Source organism: Sus scrofa, chromosome 13, assembly GCF_054392235.1.
Source record: "Sus scrofa isolate SSC_HxYL_T2T_F1_AM1 chromosome 13, Sscrofa_HxYL_maternal_Yorkshire_Landrace_v2.0, whole genome shotgun sequence".
In the NCBI taxonomy this organism is placed as follows: Eukaryota; Metazoa; Chordata; class Mammalia; order Artiodactyla; family Suidae; genus Sus; species Sus scrofa.
This window is the reverse complement of record NC_139395.1, coordinates 220,827,183-220,843,262: the sequence shown is the minus strand read 5'-3', so window position 1 is coordinate 220,843,262 and position 16,080 is coordinate 220,827,183. Positions and strand designations below refer to the sequence as shown.

The 16,080-nt window shown below is 58.8% G+C and overlaps 1 protein-coding gene across 9 annotated transcripts in view; it reads right to left on the bottom strand.

The window, feature by feature from the left end:
- The window catches only part of UMODL1 (uromodulin like 1), a 69,442-nt gene that overhangs the window by 26,059 nt on the left and 27,303 nt on the right, over nucleotides 1-16,080 (bottom strand). For 7 of the 9 annotated variants that reach the window (XR_014823952.1, XM_084989774.1, XM_005670375.4 and 4 more), the window contains 6 exons: nucleotides 12,308-12,562; nucleotides 9,972-10,084; nucleotides 8,795-9,014; nucleotides 3,796-3,933; nucleotides 2,176-2,748; nucleotides 690-947 (listed from right to left, as the gene is read on the bottom strand). Coding sequence is in view for 8 of the 9 variants with exons in the window: in XM_084989774.1 (XP_084845900.1) it covers nucleotides 690-947; nucleotides 2,176-2,748; nucleotides 3,796-3,933; nucleotides 8,795-9,014; nucleotides 9,972-10,084; nucleotides 12,308-12,562 (1,557 nt within the window). In the remaining variant the exon portion in view is untranslated. Of the gene's footprint in view, nucleotides 1-689; nucleotides 948-2,175; nucleotides 2,749-3,795; nucleotides 3,934-8,794; nucleotides 9,015-9,971; nucleotides 10,170-12,307; nucleotides 12,563-16,080 lie in introns of those variants that run through there. The other 2 variants (XM_084989778.1, XM_084989776.1) reach the window with 2 other exon arrangements.

Below are 16,080 nucleotides of genomic sequence, written 5' to 3'. Positions count from 1 at the left end.
TTCTATTCCCTTGCTTTTGCTCCGCAGCCCCAGGCTCTGGGGGCCCCTCATCCTTCCTGAAAGCCAAGTCCAGGTCCCCTGGGAGGGAGAACGCTCAGAGGGAATGAATAGACCAGCACCTGTTTCCCTGTCTCGTACCCCTGAGGACACAGGTGAGCAAGCGACGGCCGCCTCTGCAGAGTCCGGAGCGCTTTGCAATGCAGCCTCTTTGCCCCACCTGCCCAACACCTGTCCCTGAAATAAGCCCCCTCCTGTGTGGCCATCACACGGCAGCTGCGTATGAGGTGAGATAGACGTTCCAACACTAAGGAACAGAAATCTAGTGTCCACAAGAGAGTGTGGCTGTTTAACCCGTAACCCACCGTAAATCGTTTTCACACTTTTCCTCCTTTAAGAACCGGTGCTGTGGGAGTTCCTGTTGTGACTCAGCAGGTTAAGACCCCAACGAGTATCCAGGAGGCCACAGGTTCGATCCTTGGCCTTGCTCAGGGGGTTAGGGATCCGGTGTGGCCATAAGCCGTGGTGTAGCTTACAGATGTGGCTCGGATCCTGCGGTGCTGTGGCTGTGGTGGAGGCCGGCGGCTGCAGCTCCGATTCAACCCCTAACCTGGGAATCTCCATATGCTGCAGGTGCAGCCCTAAAAAAAAGAGAGAGAACCAATGGCAATAGCATTTCTGAAGCCCGTTACCTGTCCTCACTTTCAGGTGGGCTCGGGCCGTTTCTTTCCCACATGCTTGGGCCACAATCTCCACCCGGTGCAAGGTGCCAGGCTCCAGGCCCGACAGCACCAGGCTTGCGTCCCGAGTCTCCAGGTTCACGGTGGGGCCCCGAGCAGAAGTCAGGGTGAGCTGGAATGTGGGGTGTGGGGTGAGATCCGCCGTCCACGCCACACGAAAGCCTGTGCTGGTCACGTTGGAGACGGTGACCCTTCTGATGGGGACAGGAGCTGGGAAGGGAATACAAATGCCTCTGTTAAAATCAGTCCAGGGGCTCCCACGGTGGAGCAATGGGATCGCAGCAGCTCTGTGGCGCCAGGATGCAGATTCAATCCCAGGCCCAGCACAGTGGGTTAAAGGACCTGCTCCCGCCTGCAGCTGTGCTGTGGGCTGCAGCTGTGGCTAAGATCTGATCTCCAGCCCGGGAACTCTACATGCCAAGGGACAGCCAATAAATAAAATGGAATGGAATGGAATAGAATAGAGTAGAAAAAATAAAATAAAAAATAAAATAAAATAAAATAAAATAAAATAAATCCAACACTCTGAGGAGATGAAAGAAGCTTTGCCTCTCCACGCAGGGACACGAGAGTCAAGTTCCCTGGCTGCCGGCTGCACACGCGGGTGAAGCGTCCCCGGACGGCCCCCGCGCCCTGGGGTCCAGGGACGGACCTCCTGCTCCTCAGGTTTGCTCTGTGTCCACCCTGAGGTCCTGGTGAGACCTCCTGAAACAAAGTTTTCCGGAGCTGGTTCTGGGTAAACTTCACGAGGGCTCAGCGGGACAGCCATTGCTGGCTCTAGACGGTTCCTACAGGGGCCCAGGGCACCTGCCGTCGGGGTTTAGACGGGCTTCAAAGTTTAGTCTCAGATCCTGCTCTGTTCAGCAGGAGAAATGCATCGATGGCGCTGCCTTTACCGTCTGGCCCATTGATTGGGATGCAATCCAGGGCCGGGCTAGCTGGGTGAGCTCACCCGGGTGCCAGTATAGCAAGGCCCGTTTCCTCCGCAAAGCGGCCACCTGTCTCCTGGGGTATCACCAGGGGTCTTGACAAGGTCCCCTGCAATAATGCGTGATGGGGGACAGCCAGGGGTCAGCACCTCTGGGGGTGCAGAACTGTTGGGGACCCAAGAATGCCGGGGGATGTGCCCCCGTACCCCCTGCGCTTAATTCAACACGTGCCGGACTTGCTGCTCCAGCTGTTGGCCATGGGGAGGCTTAGGAAGGGGGAGGAGGGGCTGGAGGACAAGTGGGGAGAGCGAGTTCTCTTCCTAACGAGACAGGGAGCCGGCGGCCAAGGGGCAGGGCTGCGCTGCACCAGGCTTGTCCGCTGTGCAGAGAGCGCCCGCCTCGGTGCTGCCCGATGGCCTGGACTGCACCACTGTGTGCCTGTGCCCACGGGAACTCGCACCGCATGTGGCTCCACACAGCCCCCTGGGGGCACCATTCCTGCCACTCACCGCAGGCGGAGGTCTTCAGAGGCTCGGGGGTGGGAGCCGAGGGCAGGTCCTGAGACGTGGCTCCAGGGTCCAAGGTCTGTGGCCACGTTGGGTCCAGAGGTGCTGGCAGTGTGTCCCTCGTGGGGAGGCTGGCTTGCCACTCGATGTGGCCTGTGGGACCCTCAGTAGGCATGGGCCAGAAGAGAGGCTCCATGGTGGAGTCCGGAGGCAGCATCCCAGGAGGGCCCGGCAGGCTGTCTGTGGCCCCGGGAGCCCTGGGGGAGAAGGCGGTGCCCGCCACCCCGCTGGCCGTCCCCTGGCCAGCCCCCAGGCCTGGGGCCACACTGGGCACTTCCTCCTCCACATCTTGCCCCGTGCTGTCACTGCCTTGGCCAGCCATGCTGCTGACCCCTCTCCTGGGTGGGGGCCCTGGGGTCCAGGCCTGGCCTGCTGCAGGGGTGCCCCATGGGTGTCCAGGGCTGGGGGACAGGGCAACAGTCTCCAAGCCAACAGCTGCTGTTTCCGTGCCAGGAGCTGGGGCTATAACCCCTGTCGCTGGAGACAGCACACCTCCCGGGGGACTCACTGCATCACCTGCCGAGACACATCCTCTCTCAGGCGGGGAGTCTGCTCCAGACACAACTGAGTAAGAGCCCCCCCAGATGCCACCTACATGAGCCGCCAGCTGACCCCAAGTACTTGGGGACCCACCCAGAGGGTGATTAAGAATGTCTAACGGCGACAAACAGGTGGTCCCTCAAGAGCGCTCTCGGAAGGCCACAGGGCCTCTCCTTGGGGTCAGTGAGGACGCCGAGACCCCGAGGGCAGGGGTCCAGCTGGGTGGCTGCAGAACCAGGACAGAAACTCAGGTCTTGGTTCTTGCAGGCCTCAGACAAAACTGCCAGGTTTGGGTGAACTTGGGGCAATTTCCCCCCAAAGTGTGCTCAGCATGGGGCTTCGTGCTTTTGTTACACATGCAACAAAAAGCGGGGGAGGGGAGAAGTGGCGTGGACCCCAGACTTAGCAAGCAGGACAGTAGACACGGTTGTTAAGGACCAGAGGCACCGTCCCCAGGGAACAGGTCTCTGCGGCTTCTTCCAGCGAGAAGCCTCAGCAGGGATGGCAAACGGGCAGCCGAGCGCCTATGCTGCCCACCCTGCGTCCAGAGCAGACACTGCGAGTCCATCACAGCATTGTAAGGCTGTACACGGCCTCGTCCTGCTTCTCAGCCCAGCACTCCAGGCAGCCCCGACCAGTCGGTCAGAACCTGCCCTCCAGAAACGTGGGGCCGAGATGCACCAAGAATGGGGCTCAGAAGCCCCAGCTCCAGGCCTTCTCCAAGCTCACCTAGGCTTCTACACCCAGGGAGGGACCCCCTCTTCCGGGGTTTCATCTAAGACCCTTTCATTCATAAAATTAATTTAAAATCATACTTTAAAACTGCATTAGTATAAAGACTGGATTCAGAATTGATATTTACTGTTATGATATAAATTTCTTTCTTCTGGTCGGAAAAGCAATTAAATTGTTCTCGGGGACCTCCAAGAGCACGACGGGGCAGGGGGTGCCAGGCCCTGTGCCCACCCTGCTTGACAGAGAAGTGGGCCCTGCTCCACCCCAGGTCCCCGGGAGGGGGCGCACCATCGCAGGCCCGGCCGGGTCTGGAGGGGTTGGCGTCCCTGGCCGTCCAGCACCGGCAGGTGTACGAGCCCTCGAGGTTGATGCACTGGGCGGCCGGTGAGCAGTCGTGCTCCAAGCTGTCCGCACACTCGTCCCAGTCTGTGGGGCGACAAAGACACAGGGCACCGGCACATGAGGAAGCAGCCAGACGCTGCTCAGAGGACAGAGCAGCGACAGGGCCAGGTTCTTCCTGATCGTCTTTGCAGCAAACGTCCAAAGGGACCGGGCAGGACTTCGGTGAGGCCCTTGGTGTCCAGCACCTGCGGGAAGTGGGGAGGGGGCCTGCACAGAGCCCTCCCGGAAGCTTCTACCTGACCCGCAGCGACAAGCTCAGGGCCTGCCTGCGCCCGCCTCCAGCCGGGGGGGTGCTGGTCTGGGGATGGAGATTAGAGAACGCTGGTCCCTTAGGAGGTATTAGCACCCCTGGGTGTGACTATACTCCCCTGTTGTTATTCTTTGTCCCTAGCTTGCTTTCACTTCTCTCCCCTAACTTTTAGCATCTCAAAAAAGAAGCTGAAAAATAACCGAGCCGGGAGCTGTCCAGCTAAACATGAACTTTCCGGGCCATGGATGGGCACGGGCCTTGAACACCCCCTCCCCCGGTCCAGGAAATGATTGTAAGAGACCCAAAGACCCCGTGCCACCGGGAAGCCCTGATCCCTCGGACGCGGGCAAGCAAGGCTGCTCGACGAGCTCCCCAGCCCCGCACCTTCCCGAAGAGCCCCCGTCCTTCCTCTCATCACACAATCCAGCCCCGCAGCTGCTGATCGGCGGGCAGCCAGGACCAGCTTTCGGCCAAACTGGGGCAAAACTCACGAGAACATCATCCCTCCACCTTCTCCTGCTCTCTCCACCCGCCTTCTGGACCCCCTGGTCACCGCACCCCCACCCCTGTCCCTGCCCGAGGACAGAATCGGATGCTCTGGTGCATTTTGATATACGACGATCAATAGCACACTGTATGCAATGAGCAGGATAAAGCCTTAAGGGATCAAAACTCGAGCTGGGTTTCGGGCTGGGAGGAGTCGGGCCCGGGGGCCAGTCTTCCCACAGCCCTGGAAACCCATCCTTCAGCCTGGGTCTGGCTCTGTGGGTCACTGCCTGTCCTACCCCCACCCCGGGGAGCAGGCGGCTCTTCGAATTGTCGCTTTGAGCTGCAGGGGAAGCTGGAGCACCTCGAAGGTCTGAGGGTCCCTGGGGGGGGGGGTGGCCACGAGCCCCTCCATGTGTGTTTTGCCTGAGAGCCACAGGTGGAGTTCCCGAGCCAGGGGAGCCCGATTTGCTGGGCTCCGGGTCAAGATAGGGGACAAGTCTCGTTCTGTGCAGAGAAAACTCTGCAGCCAGGCGCTCGGAGGCCCGTTTTGTGGTTTTCAGTTGTGCTTCATGTGACTGTCACGAAGCAGCTCCCCCGGGGCCAGCAGACTCATCAGCTGATGTAACAGTTACACCCCAGCCCAGCTCTCAGATCCTCCTGGAGCACAGCCGACCCCCAGCCTGCAGGCAGCTCGAGGATGCTGGGGGCTGGAGGCTGGGGCTGGAGCCAGGTCAGCCGGGCACCAGGGCCAGGAGGAAAACGGAGGCCCCAGAAGAGACCTGGGCTCAAAGCACAGAGTACTTACAGGCTATCTTGTGGGGGGGGGGGGGGGGTCCCTTCGCCTTTGCTCCCCAGAGCACACCCAGGAGCAAGCCCGACTAAGATGCAGACAACTCAGATCCTGGATCAAAGCCCGAGGCCTACCGTCCTCCGGGTCAGAGGCAGGAGGCAGGTCTGAGAGGCCAGGTGGCTTTGTGCCTCCTGGGCCACCAGACAAGGACGTGGGTGGGAGCCCCATGCCGCACCCGCACTCTGCTCCTGCCAGCCCTGAAGCCGGGACGAGGATATGAACCACCTCCCGGAGGGTGGGCAGCAGAGGCAGCACTGTGACTCCCGGGACAGGGAACCCCCAGGAACGAGTCGGGAGACTCGACTCCCACTGTCTCTGAGACCTGGTGGCTTTCGGAAGCGAGACCTGGCCAGAGCCAGTCCCGGGCCGGCGTCAGGGTCTCACTCGAGGAGGAAGGAGGGCACGGAGAACTGGCTTCCTACTGCAGCACACACAGAAGCCGGGCCCGAGGCAGCGCCCCCGAGTCCGGAGAAAGCGAGCCCCCCAGCATCCAGGTGGAGGTGACGGTCCCGGCCAGCCTCCTCTGCTCACGCCCCTTCTCCCCCCACCCGCAGGGGCAACAAGAAGGGCCACTGCATCTGCAAAGCTGTTGGGAGCGTGTGGCCGACTGGAAGCTTCAGGTTAGGCCTGTCCTGGGCCCGCAGGATAAGGCGGCCCCCACCCCCCTACTGTGGTGACCCCAGGCGCCCCCCTCACACAGGACATGCCCCTGGCAGAGCCTGGTTTGGTTGACTCAGCACCGAGGGGCCGGGTAGGTGCACGCGGAGGCCTGGGGTCTGCCCTTCGGCAGGTGAGAAGGACGGGGCTTCCTGGGCAGGGGGGCACAGAGAGAAGGGGGGAAGGAGGGGAGGACTGGCCAGGACCCCAGGGACCTTCGGGGCCTGAGAACGCACGCGAGGAATGAAAGCGCATCCTGGAGAAGAGGAGCCGGGAAACGTGGGAGGTGCCGTCAGAGGTCCGGGCCTGTGCCAGCTCTTGGCTCACCCCAAGGTGGCCTTTGTCCTCCCCTCCCATCTCCCGGAGGAACACGGGAGGCCCGTCCCGGGCATCAGTGAGTGAGTCAGAGCCGGGGTCCCCGCCCGCCCCGTGGAGCACCCACTGGACAGGGCGAGCAGGGGCACGTCCCCCAGGGGAGGACCAGGACCTGTGGCCCCCAGTGAGCGGGGGATGGGCGAGGGGAGAAGATGAGGTCATGACCACGGGACGGCCCTGCTGCTGAGACGAGCTCCCAGATCACCCAGGGGACAAGTCTCGTTCTCTCTTGGCTGCGCCAGCAGCGCTGTTTCTATGGGAGCCTCAGGGGAGGGGAGCTCTCTGTGCTGCAGTCTGTTGCTAGTTTGCAGACTGGCAAGGAATGCATGCTTCCAGTTCCCGGGCTGCGGGAGTTGGGGGGTGGCGCTGGCGGGCCGTGGGGGGCAGGGGGAGAACGGCCCTCCCACATGCAGGCTCCAGCCTCCCCAGGTGGGACTGTCCCTCGGGCTCTGGGGTCAGAAGCCAGCAGGTCGGGGGACTCTGCAGGCAGAGCAGCCTCCTCCTCTGCTAAGCGGCCCCAGGAGGCCTTCCCACAGCGACCCCCAGCTCCGGTGTGTGAGGCCCAGAGCTGAGCATTTGTGAGGGACGCTGCAGGACGAGAGCCTGCTCAGGGCTCCCGACGCTTCTGGAACTTCGGGAGAGGGGCTTAGAAATGACTGGCTGAGAACGGGGGCTGTTAGCAAAGGAAGTTGCCTCTTCTCCCTCTGTTTGACTTTGCTGAGGCCAACGTCATACCAACGGCCACGTGCCTTCAAGCTGGCTTAAAACAGGGCGCATTCCCTCGAGTTTTAGAGGCGAAGTCCAAAACCAGGGCGTGGGAGGGCTGGGCGCCCTCTGTGGCACTCAGGGAGGGCACTCAGGAAGGGAGGGTCCTTCCTGCCTCTGCTGGCGGCCCCTTGGGGTCCCTGGCCCGTCTGCCTCCAGCATCACGTGGTCTCCTCCATGGATGCGTCCTTTCTCCTCTAAGGACGCTGTCATTGGCCTCAGGTCCCACCCTGATCCAGGAGGATTCCAGGTCCCTAGTGTCACCTGCAGGGACTCTTCTTCCAAATACGATCACATCTTATCTTTGGGGGCCACCATCCAGCACACCGTATCACCTGACAAACATCAACAACCTGCGCCCGGTGCCAGGGCACATGGCTGGGAAGCATCACACATGGTAATGCTTCACAAGCTCAACTGGACTCAAGGGGGCTCAGATCTGTCCCAGGGGGGCGTCCACTGAGGGTCTACTCAGCACTTAGCCCCCTCTGAGCCCCAGCAGGCGGGACCTCCAGGTGAGAGGGCGCTTCCATCTCAGTCCCCGAGGTGGTAAGCGACAGGAGACCCCAGGCCAAGCAGGCAGGTCCTCCCCAGGTGTGACTTCAGGTGTGACACTGCCGTGGCCGTCCCTGCACTCTGGGGTTGCTGGTGCTGGACTGAGCTCAAAGGAGATGGCAGAGCTCACTTGGAGACCCGTGCCCCTGGGGGGGCAGGGGGACGCCCGCTCCACAGACCGAGCCCAGGCAGGCTCCTTGTCATAGAGACTGCGGTGCCCTCGCCACGCAGGAAGCTTCGTCCCTGCATCCGACGGCAGAGCCCCCTGACATGATGGCGCGAGGTCTCTGTCTCTCTCAGGGCGTCTCTGTTTTTCTGTCTTCCTCTCTCTGTTCCCCTCTCTCTCTCATCTCCCCCAGTCTCCCCTGCAGCCTCTGCATCTCTCTGTCTCTTCATGTCGGTGTCTCCACCTCATCTCTGACTCTGTCCCCCGATTCCCCATCCCCCATCTCTCTCTCTCTCACCCCCTCGCTCCCCGCCCCCGCCTGTCTCTGTCACTCCCGGCTCTTCCCCTGACCTGTGACTTCCTGCCTCAAAGTAACACCGACTAAAATGACGCAGCGCTAAGGAAGCCGACCCTGCATGAGGGAGTCACACACCGCCAAGCGGTGCTCGGACACAGTGAGCCCCCGTCCCCTTACCCCTCATGCTCCCTCCAGCCCGGGCCCACCCTGGATGGGCTCTGGGTCCGAGGCAGCCAAGAGGCACTTTCCCAGGGAACAAGTGTCCCCAAGCTCCGGGGGTCGCTTCTCCCATGGGGAACCAGATGTGGGTACGGGCTGTTTGGGGGTGTCGGCTTCTGGACCCCCTCTCCCGAGGAACACAGGATAAGGACTCCAAGTTCACGAACTTTATCCATCTTTTGGAATAAAGTGGATGTTGACCAGAAACCCCGCAGCCCGGACTCTGGAGGGTGTGGTGCCGGGTGTGGGACGAGGACCCACCTTGCACGAGCGTCCCCTGCTGGTCAACCTGGAACACGGTGCTGGCCCACAGAGGCGGAAGCATGGGGGCCAGTGTGGCCACACCCAGCGGGAACTCGGGGTCCCACACGGTCAGCCTGAGGCTCACCACCACGCTCCCCGCCTGGAGAGACACGATCTGCATCCTCAGCCTCCCTCCTCGGTACAGGTCGGAAACTGCCGGCGGGAAGGAGCGGGCAACCTGGCCCAGGGGAGAGAAGGGGCGCTCAGAGGGAGCCGGCCTCCTGTCCACGTCTTCCAACCTGTTAAGCGGGGCCACAAATGGAGGGGGCACAGAACCCATGCGTCGTGCTCATAACAGGGGGAGGGGCCCAGCCACCAAGCTCTTGGGGCAGCAGAGTCGCCCCCCAGCTCAGGGCACCCTGGGACAGCGGACTGGGCCCGAGGGGTCTTTGTGGGGACCCAGAGACCCTGACGGCCAGCTGTCCGCCGTGCCGCCCCAGACGCACGGGCCACCCCGGGTGCCCTGGAACCTGGTGTGAAGGTAACGTGTGTGCGAGGAGAGTGGCTAGCTCGCGGCACTGACTGACGCATTGACGGACTGGCCAAGAGAGACCGTGGGGCGCTATCCCATGGCGCTGTCCCCTCTCACTGGGCCTGACCCCCCAGGAAACACAGGCATGGCCAGGTGTTCAGGGCCACCGGTGCCTGAGCAAAGGAGACACCAGCCTGGCCCCGCCTCCCTCCACCCCACCTGCACATACGGGCCAAATACTGCTTAAAAGGGCAGAGAATTCTCGCGGGCGTTCCTGTCGTGGCTCAGCGGTAACACACCCGACTAGGACTCACGAAGACTCGGGTTCCGTCTGGCCTTGCTCAGTGGGTTAAGGATCTGGCATTGCAGTGGCTGTGGGGCAGGCCGGCAGCTGCAGCTCCAATTCACCCCCTAGCCTGGGACCTTCCATATGCTGCAGGTGTGGCCATTAAAAAAAAAAAAAGATTTAGACAGTTTGGCCCCAAATCTAGATTAAGTGTCCCATAAGAGGGGCCTCTTGAGGCATCTCCATAGGTCTGGGCTTGCCCCTCCCCAGCCGTGGTGACGGGCGCTTGTCCCACCGCCACATAGGCTGCTCAGGGGCAGGCCGCTGGCTCGGGCTCCTGGCTCGGACCCTCGGAAAACTCCCCTCCAGGGCTTTACCTCGTGCAGCAGCTGCCGGGAGAAGTTCTGGAACTCGGGGCTCCCGCGGTCCAGCAGCCTCTCGGTCACGTTGCGGTCCAGGATTCTCATCGTGACGCGGAACGACCGCGCGTCTGGGGCAGACGGTGACGCGTGAGGGCCGGAACCCGGCGACGCGAGTCACACGCTTCTCTGTCAACATTCTCCAACGTCCCCACCCTTTGGAGGGACGTCATTAGAAAACGGTCTGAAGCCTGAGTCTAAGGTCTGGACGCCAAGTCGGGAGAGGTCAGCGTCAGACATGCACCCTCTGCGCTGGAGGTGAGGAAGCTCAATAATCACACGCTTTCAAGGCCAGAGTGGGGGACAAGGGTCACAGCAGGGGAACTGGGGCTCGGCCAGGGCACACAGGGTACGCAGCCCCCCCGCAATGCCTCACACGGCGTGGGTGCTACTTTCCTCGGCTGCTGCCTTCCAGCCAGGCCCCCCAACACCCGGGTGAGTGATTGGTCCCAATTTGCAGTGGACTTTCCAGTTTTCCCGGCAAAGGTCCCATCTTTCAGGAGCCTGCTCCGTCGCAGGCAAAATAAAAGGTTTGTCACCCTCAAGGGAAGCGTCCTTTCCTTTGGACACAAAGCAAAGCTGGAAAAGCCTGCCACAGGATGTGGGAGCCTGTCTTTTTGGTGACGGAGAATGAAACTCACACCCACAACTACATTTTAACAAGGAAGAGAGAAAGAGAGAGAAGGAAGGGAGGGAGAGAGGAAGAAAGAAAAGAAAGAAAGAAAGAGAGAAAGAGGGAGGGAGGGAGGGAAGGAAGAGAGAAACTAACTCATATCCACGCTGCCCCTGCAGTCATGATCTAACTTCTTCATCCTTTTTTTTTTTTCGTCTTTTTGCCTTTTCTAGGGCCGCTCCCACTAGGGAGTTGAATTGGAGCTGTTGCTATCGGCCTACACCAGGGCCACAGCAACGCGGGATCCAAGCCACATCTGCAACCTACACCACAGCTCACGGCAACGCCGGATCCTTCACCCACTGAGCAAGGCCAGGGATCGAACCCGCAACCTCATGGTTCCTAGTCGGGTTCGTTAACCACTGCGCCACGACGGGAAGTCCTCATGATCTAACTTCTAATGACCTAAAAGCTGCTCACACTTGGCCCCCACCCTGACTCTCCACCAACCAGCCAGCCTTGGGCCAAGGCAGAGCTCATACCCACGCCACTTAAGGCCCAGAAATGTCACCAGCATTGCACAGTGTACACAGGTGGACCCATCTCGACTGGAGCTTTCGTGCAGTGATTTCTGTTTTCTGCTTGCTCTGAATCCCCAGGCTAGGGCACCCACCTGCTCTGGCGTCCAGACCAGACTTTCTCGGAGTTCCACTGTCCCCACCGCACGCGTCTGCATCCAGAGGCCAGCCTAGGCAGGAACTCCCAACCCCTCCCCCGGGCTGTACCGCACTGGGGCCTACACCACCCCAGGGACCGCCGTGTCCAGGCAGAGGCAGGACCAGGTTTGGCCGCTTGGCAGAGTCACGTGGGCCAGGCCAGCTGCCTTCAGGGCACTGGAATTCCCAATTCATGCTGGTTGTGTTTGGGGAAAAACGTTTGTTCAGGCTGCAATGCGGCAGGGCACTGTGTCAGCTTTGCGAGTGCACAGCGTGGGAAACGAGGTGTGTGTCATGAGGATTTTACAGGATGCCCGGCTTTCGGGTCGCGGGAAGTCATACAGACTCAGCCGTGTGGAATTAAGAATGGCCAAAGAAGAGTTCCCATTGTGGCTCAGTGGGTTAAGAATCCAACTGGTATCCACGAGGATGCAGGTTCGATCCCTAGCCTTTCTCTGTGAGTTAAGGATTCAGCATGGTGGCTGTGGCATGGGCCAGCAGCCGCAGCTTAGATTTGATGCCTAGCCTGGCAACTTCCATATGCTGCAGGGCTGACCAAAAAAAAAAAAAAAAGGAAAAGAATAAAGAAAAAAGAATGGCCGAAGGTCGCTCAAGGCATGTGGCTCTCTGCCCTGTCCTGCCTCACTACACTCTGGGCCTCGCTCTAGCTGATGGCTTTATGGGTCCCTCAAGCCACAGAAAGATGGGATCCTCAGACTTCTCATCACGCCGGGGTCAGAGGAGCCCCCAGGCAGGATGAGGGGAGGGGAGCCAGGGGGGCCTTGCAGACCACAGGCACTGCTCCAGGGCTCGGAATGCCCCCGCTGCTGCCTAGAAGCCTGAGGCCACGTTCACGACCACCCCGCCCTGCTCATCGGAAGCACAACGATTTGAGTCACTGGGGCCGACAGAACTGGGCTAGAAAGACAAACTCACTAATGTGGGCTTCAGACGTGTGGCCTTACCGGTCCTGACGGTGAGCGTGTTGGTGACGTTGGCCCCGCACGCCTGGTGGCCAGTCTGCACTCTGTAGAGCACGCCGGCCTCCAGCCCGGCCACCTCCAGGCTCGTCCCCCGGGTGCTGGCCGTCCTGAACAGCTCCTCGCCCCTGTACACCCGCACCTGGAAAGGGCGGTTCTGGGTGGAATTCAAACTCCAAGACACGTGAAAGCTGCTGCTGGTGACGTTGGTGATCGCGTGGTCAGGGACGGGCGGGCAGTCTACGGAGGACACAGGAAACGTCAGAGACATAACGGAAGCCAGAGTCAACAGGTGCGCCGACGTCAAGCTGAGACGCTTCTGCCCAGGAAACCATCCCCAAAACGAAAAGGCAACCTACAGACCTCGAGAAAACACGTGCAGATCAGAGATCTATCTGATAAGGGGTTAATATCCAAAATTTGCACGAAAACCATACAACTCATTAGCAAAATAATAATCCAATTTAAAAATGGGCAGAGGATCTGAACAGCTATTGTTCCAAAGAAGACCTAGAGAGGGAGTTCCCGTAGTGACACAGTTGTTAACGAATCTAATGAGGAACCATGAGATTGCAGGTTCGATCCCTGGCCTCGCTCAGTGGGTTAAGGATCCGGTGTTGCCGTGAGCTGTGGTGTAGATCACAGACTCGGCTCGGATCCCATGTTGCTGTGGCTCTGGCGTAGGCCGGCAGCTACAGCTCTGATTCGACCCCTAGCCTGGGAACCTCCATATGCTGTGGGAGCAGCCCGAGAAATGGCAAAAAGACAAAAAAAAAAAAAAAAAAAAAAAAAAAAGACCAGAGACGGCCAAGGAGCACATGAAAAGATGCTCAACATCACCAATCATCCGGGAAATGCAGATGAAAACCACAGTGGGTACCACTTGACAGGTGTCAGCGTGCTGTTATCAAAAAGACAAGCGATCACGCATGTTGGGGGCTGTGGGGAAGAGACGCCTCAGGCACCGTTGGTGGGAATGGAAATTGGTGCAGCCACCCTGGAGAGCACTGTGGAGTGTCCTCAAGAAGTGAAAAATAAAACCACCCTATGATCCAGCAGCTCCACTCCTGAGGATCCCTCTGAAGGAAACAAATGCACGATTTTCAAAGAGCGACCTGCACCCCCATGTTCACGGCAGCACCAGGTACAACCACCAAGCCACGGAGGCAGCCGGGTCGTTTTTGCGACTATGGTCATCGTGGTGTGTGATGGGCCGAACCGTGTTCCCCTAAAGTTCACAGGTTGGGTTCTAACCCCCAATACCTCAAAAGTGACCTATGTGGAGGTCGAGTCTTTCAAGAAGTTTTAAAATGAGGGCATTACGATGGACTCCAATCCAACGTGACTGGTGTCCTTATAAGAAGAGGACACTAGGACACAGACACACAGAGGGCCCAGGTGAGGACATGGGGAGAAGATGGCACCAGCCCGCCACCAACACCCGAGCCCTGCCAACACCCCAGCCTCCCGACACTAAGAAAGCAAATGCCTGCTGTTGAAGCCGCCCAGTTGGTGGCGTGTATTACGGCAGCCTGGGCAGGTTAACACACGGCGTCATGTCTCTGTGCTACATGTACACATACGGTCTCAACACAAATTCAAAAGGCCCTCTCTTCAGATTCACAAGGACTTAATCATTTGCCCCAGGACGTCGGCTCAGCTAATTCACCACCAGAACAGTGGCCCGTGGGAAGCAGGAGTCAGGAGTCAGGCTGAGGCCCCCTGTGTTTTCACATCAAGCTCCACGCTCTATCAGTGGGTTAAGGATCTGCTGTGGTCACTGCTGTGGCTCGGGTTCGCTCCCTGGCCTGGGAACTTCTGCATGTTGTAGGGGGGCTCAAAAAAAAAAAAATCCATGCTTTAGGGAGCAACACTCTAACACAACAACCAACACATATCTCCATGCTCAAGTGGAATTCAGTATCTTCGGTGGGAGAAAAATTCTGGCCTTGGAGTTCCCGTCGTGGCGCGGTGGTTAACGAATCTGACTAGGAACCATGAGGTGGCGGGTTCGATCCCTCAGTGGGTTAATCACGTTGTGCTGAGCTGCGGTGTAGGTCGCAGATGCGGCTCAGATCCCACGTTGCTGTGGCTCTGGCATAGGCCAGCGGCTACAGCTCTGATTAGACCCCTAGCCTGGGAACCTCCATATGCTGCAGCTGTGGCCCTAGAAAGGACAAAAAAAAAAAAATTCTGGCCTTATAGCAGTCACCTGGGCAATATGAATTATACCAAAATTATACCTAGGGTAACCCTCAGCCTAGGCGCCAAAATTTTTACAGCAAAATTTGAGTTCTATAGAAATAAACTATGAAGAGATGTAAAAAAAAAAAAAACTTTTTGCAAAACCATAGGGAAGAAACAATTACAATCTGTGTCAAGTTTTGAAAAACCTTCACATAAGGATTCATAGGCTGTATGCTTTCTAATATTATGAAAAAATTGTCTTTCCAACAAATATGTGGGCTTCCTTTCAGTAAAAATTAAAACTGGTACCATTCAAGGCATTTCCCTTTTTGCCTTGGCTGCCAAGAAGCTCGGGATCCAGCTTAGTGCCCCACCCTCGTCTTGCAGCTCAGTCCTGCCACATCCTCCCCAAGCTTCCCCATCAGGAGTCCCCCAGAGCCCCGCAAAGCAGGGGCTGGATGCTCCAGAGGGAGGGAAGCACCCCCACTCCCCCCCCACCCCCCGCATCTAAATCCTTACTTTCCTGAAAACGCTCCTTGCCTGGGGAGGTCGAGTGTGCTTTAAAGAGGATGCATCTGTCCTTTCACTGAATGGTCCAGGGTTTTTCTGCACTTTCATCTTACGAATGATTTTCTTTCTTTACGACACTGTCCTTTCTTTCAGCTGAGGACTGGCCAGCAGCTCAGGCCCCAAAACCACGGGTCTCACCCCCACCTCCCCCTCCCTAGGACCCTGACATCAAGAAGACCCCCAGTGACAACCACGGGGCTTTTCTGTCTGTTCCCTGGGAACAGGGCTCTCTGAAAAAGGAAGGAAGGGCTAAAACTCTCCTAAAATTTTGCTCAAAGCACTGAATGTTCTGATGCACGTGGCCAAACGACACAGTCCCAGGCATTTTTTTCAGTCCCACAGGTCACGGCACAACAGCCGGCAAACAGGACCGTGGGGCCGAGCACGAGGCTTGGAGGGCCTGGGCAGCAGCATCCAGCCCCCTTTGGGGCTGTGACACTGCCTCCTGGTTGCCAGTCGGCATCAGACTAGATGTGGGACACAGAAAACCAGTCTCTGCCACAAGCTTGTGTACAGCCCTTTCCTAGAACGTTCTAGAGAGAGGGTGCCTCCAAGCTGAGGGGGGTTACCAGAGGAAAGGTCCTCTCGGCGTTGGGAGGAACCCCGGGGACTGGCGGGTATTCGGCTGGCTGGAGACACAATCACTCTTTTTTTTTTTTTTTTGTCTTTTTAGGGTCATACCCATGGCAAGTGGAGGTTCCCAGCTAGGAGTGAAATCAGAGCTGCAGCTGCCGGCCTACACCATCGTCACAGCAACGCCAGATCCAAGCCACGTCTGGGACCTACACCACAGCTCATGGCAATACTGGGTCCTTAACCCACTGAGCGAGGCCAGGGATCAAACCCAAATCCTGCTGATTGTTAGCAGGTTTGTAACCCACTGAGCCACAACGGGAATCCCTCACATTCATTCTTTGACTTAAGATGCCAGGAGTTCCTGTTGTGACTCAGCGGGTTATAAAACTAACGAGTATCCAGGAAGACTCAGGGTTGATCTCTGG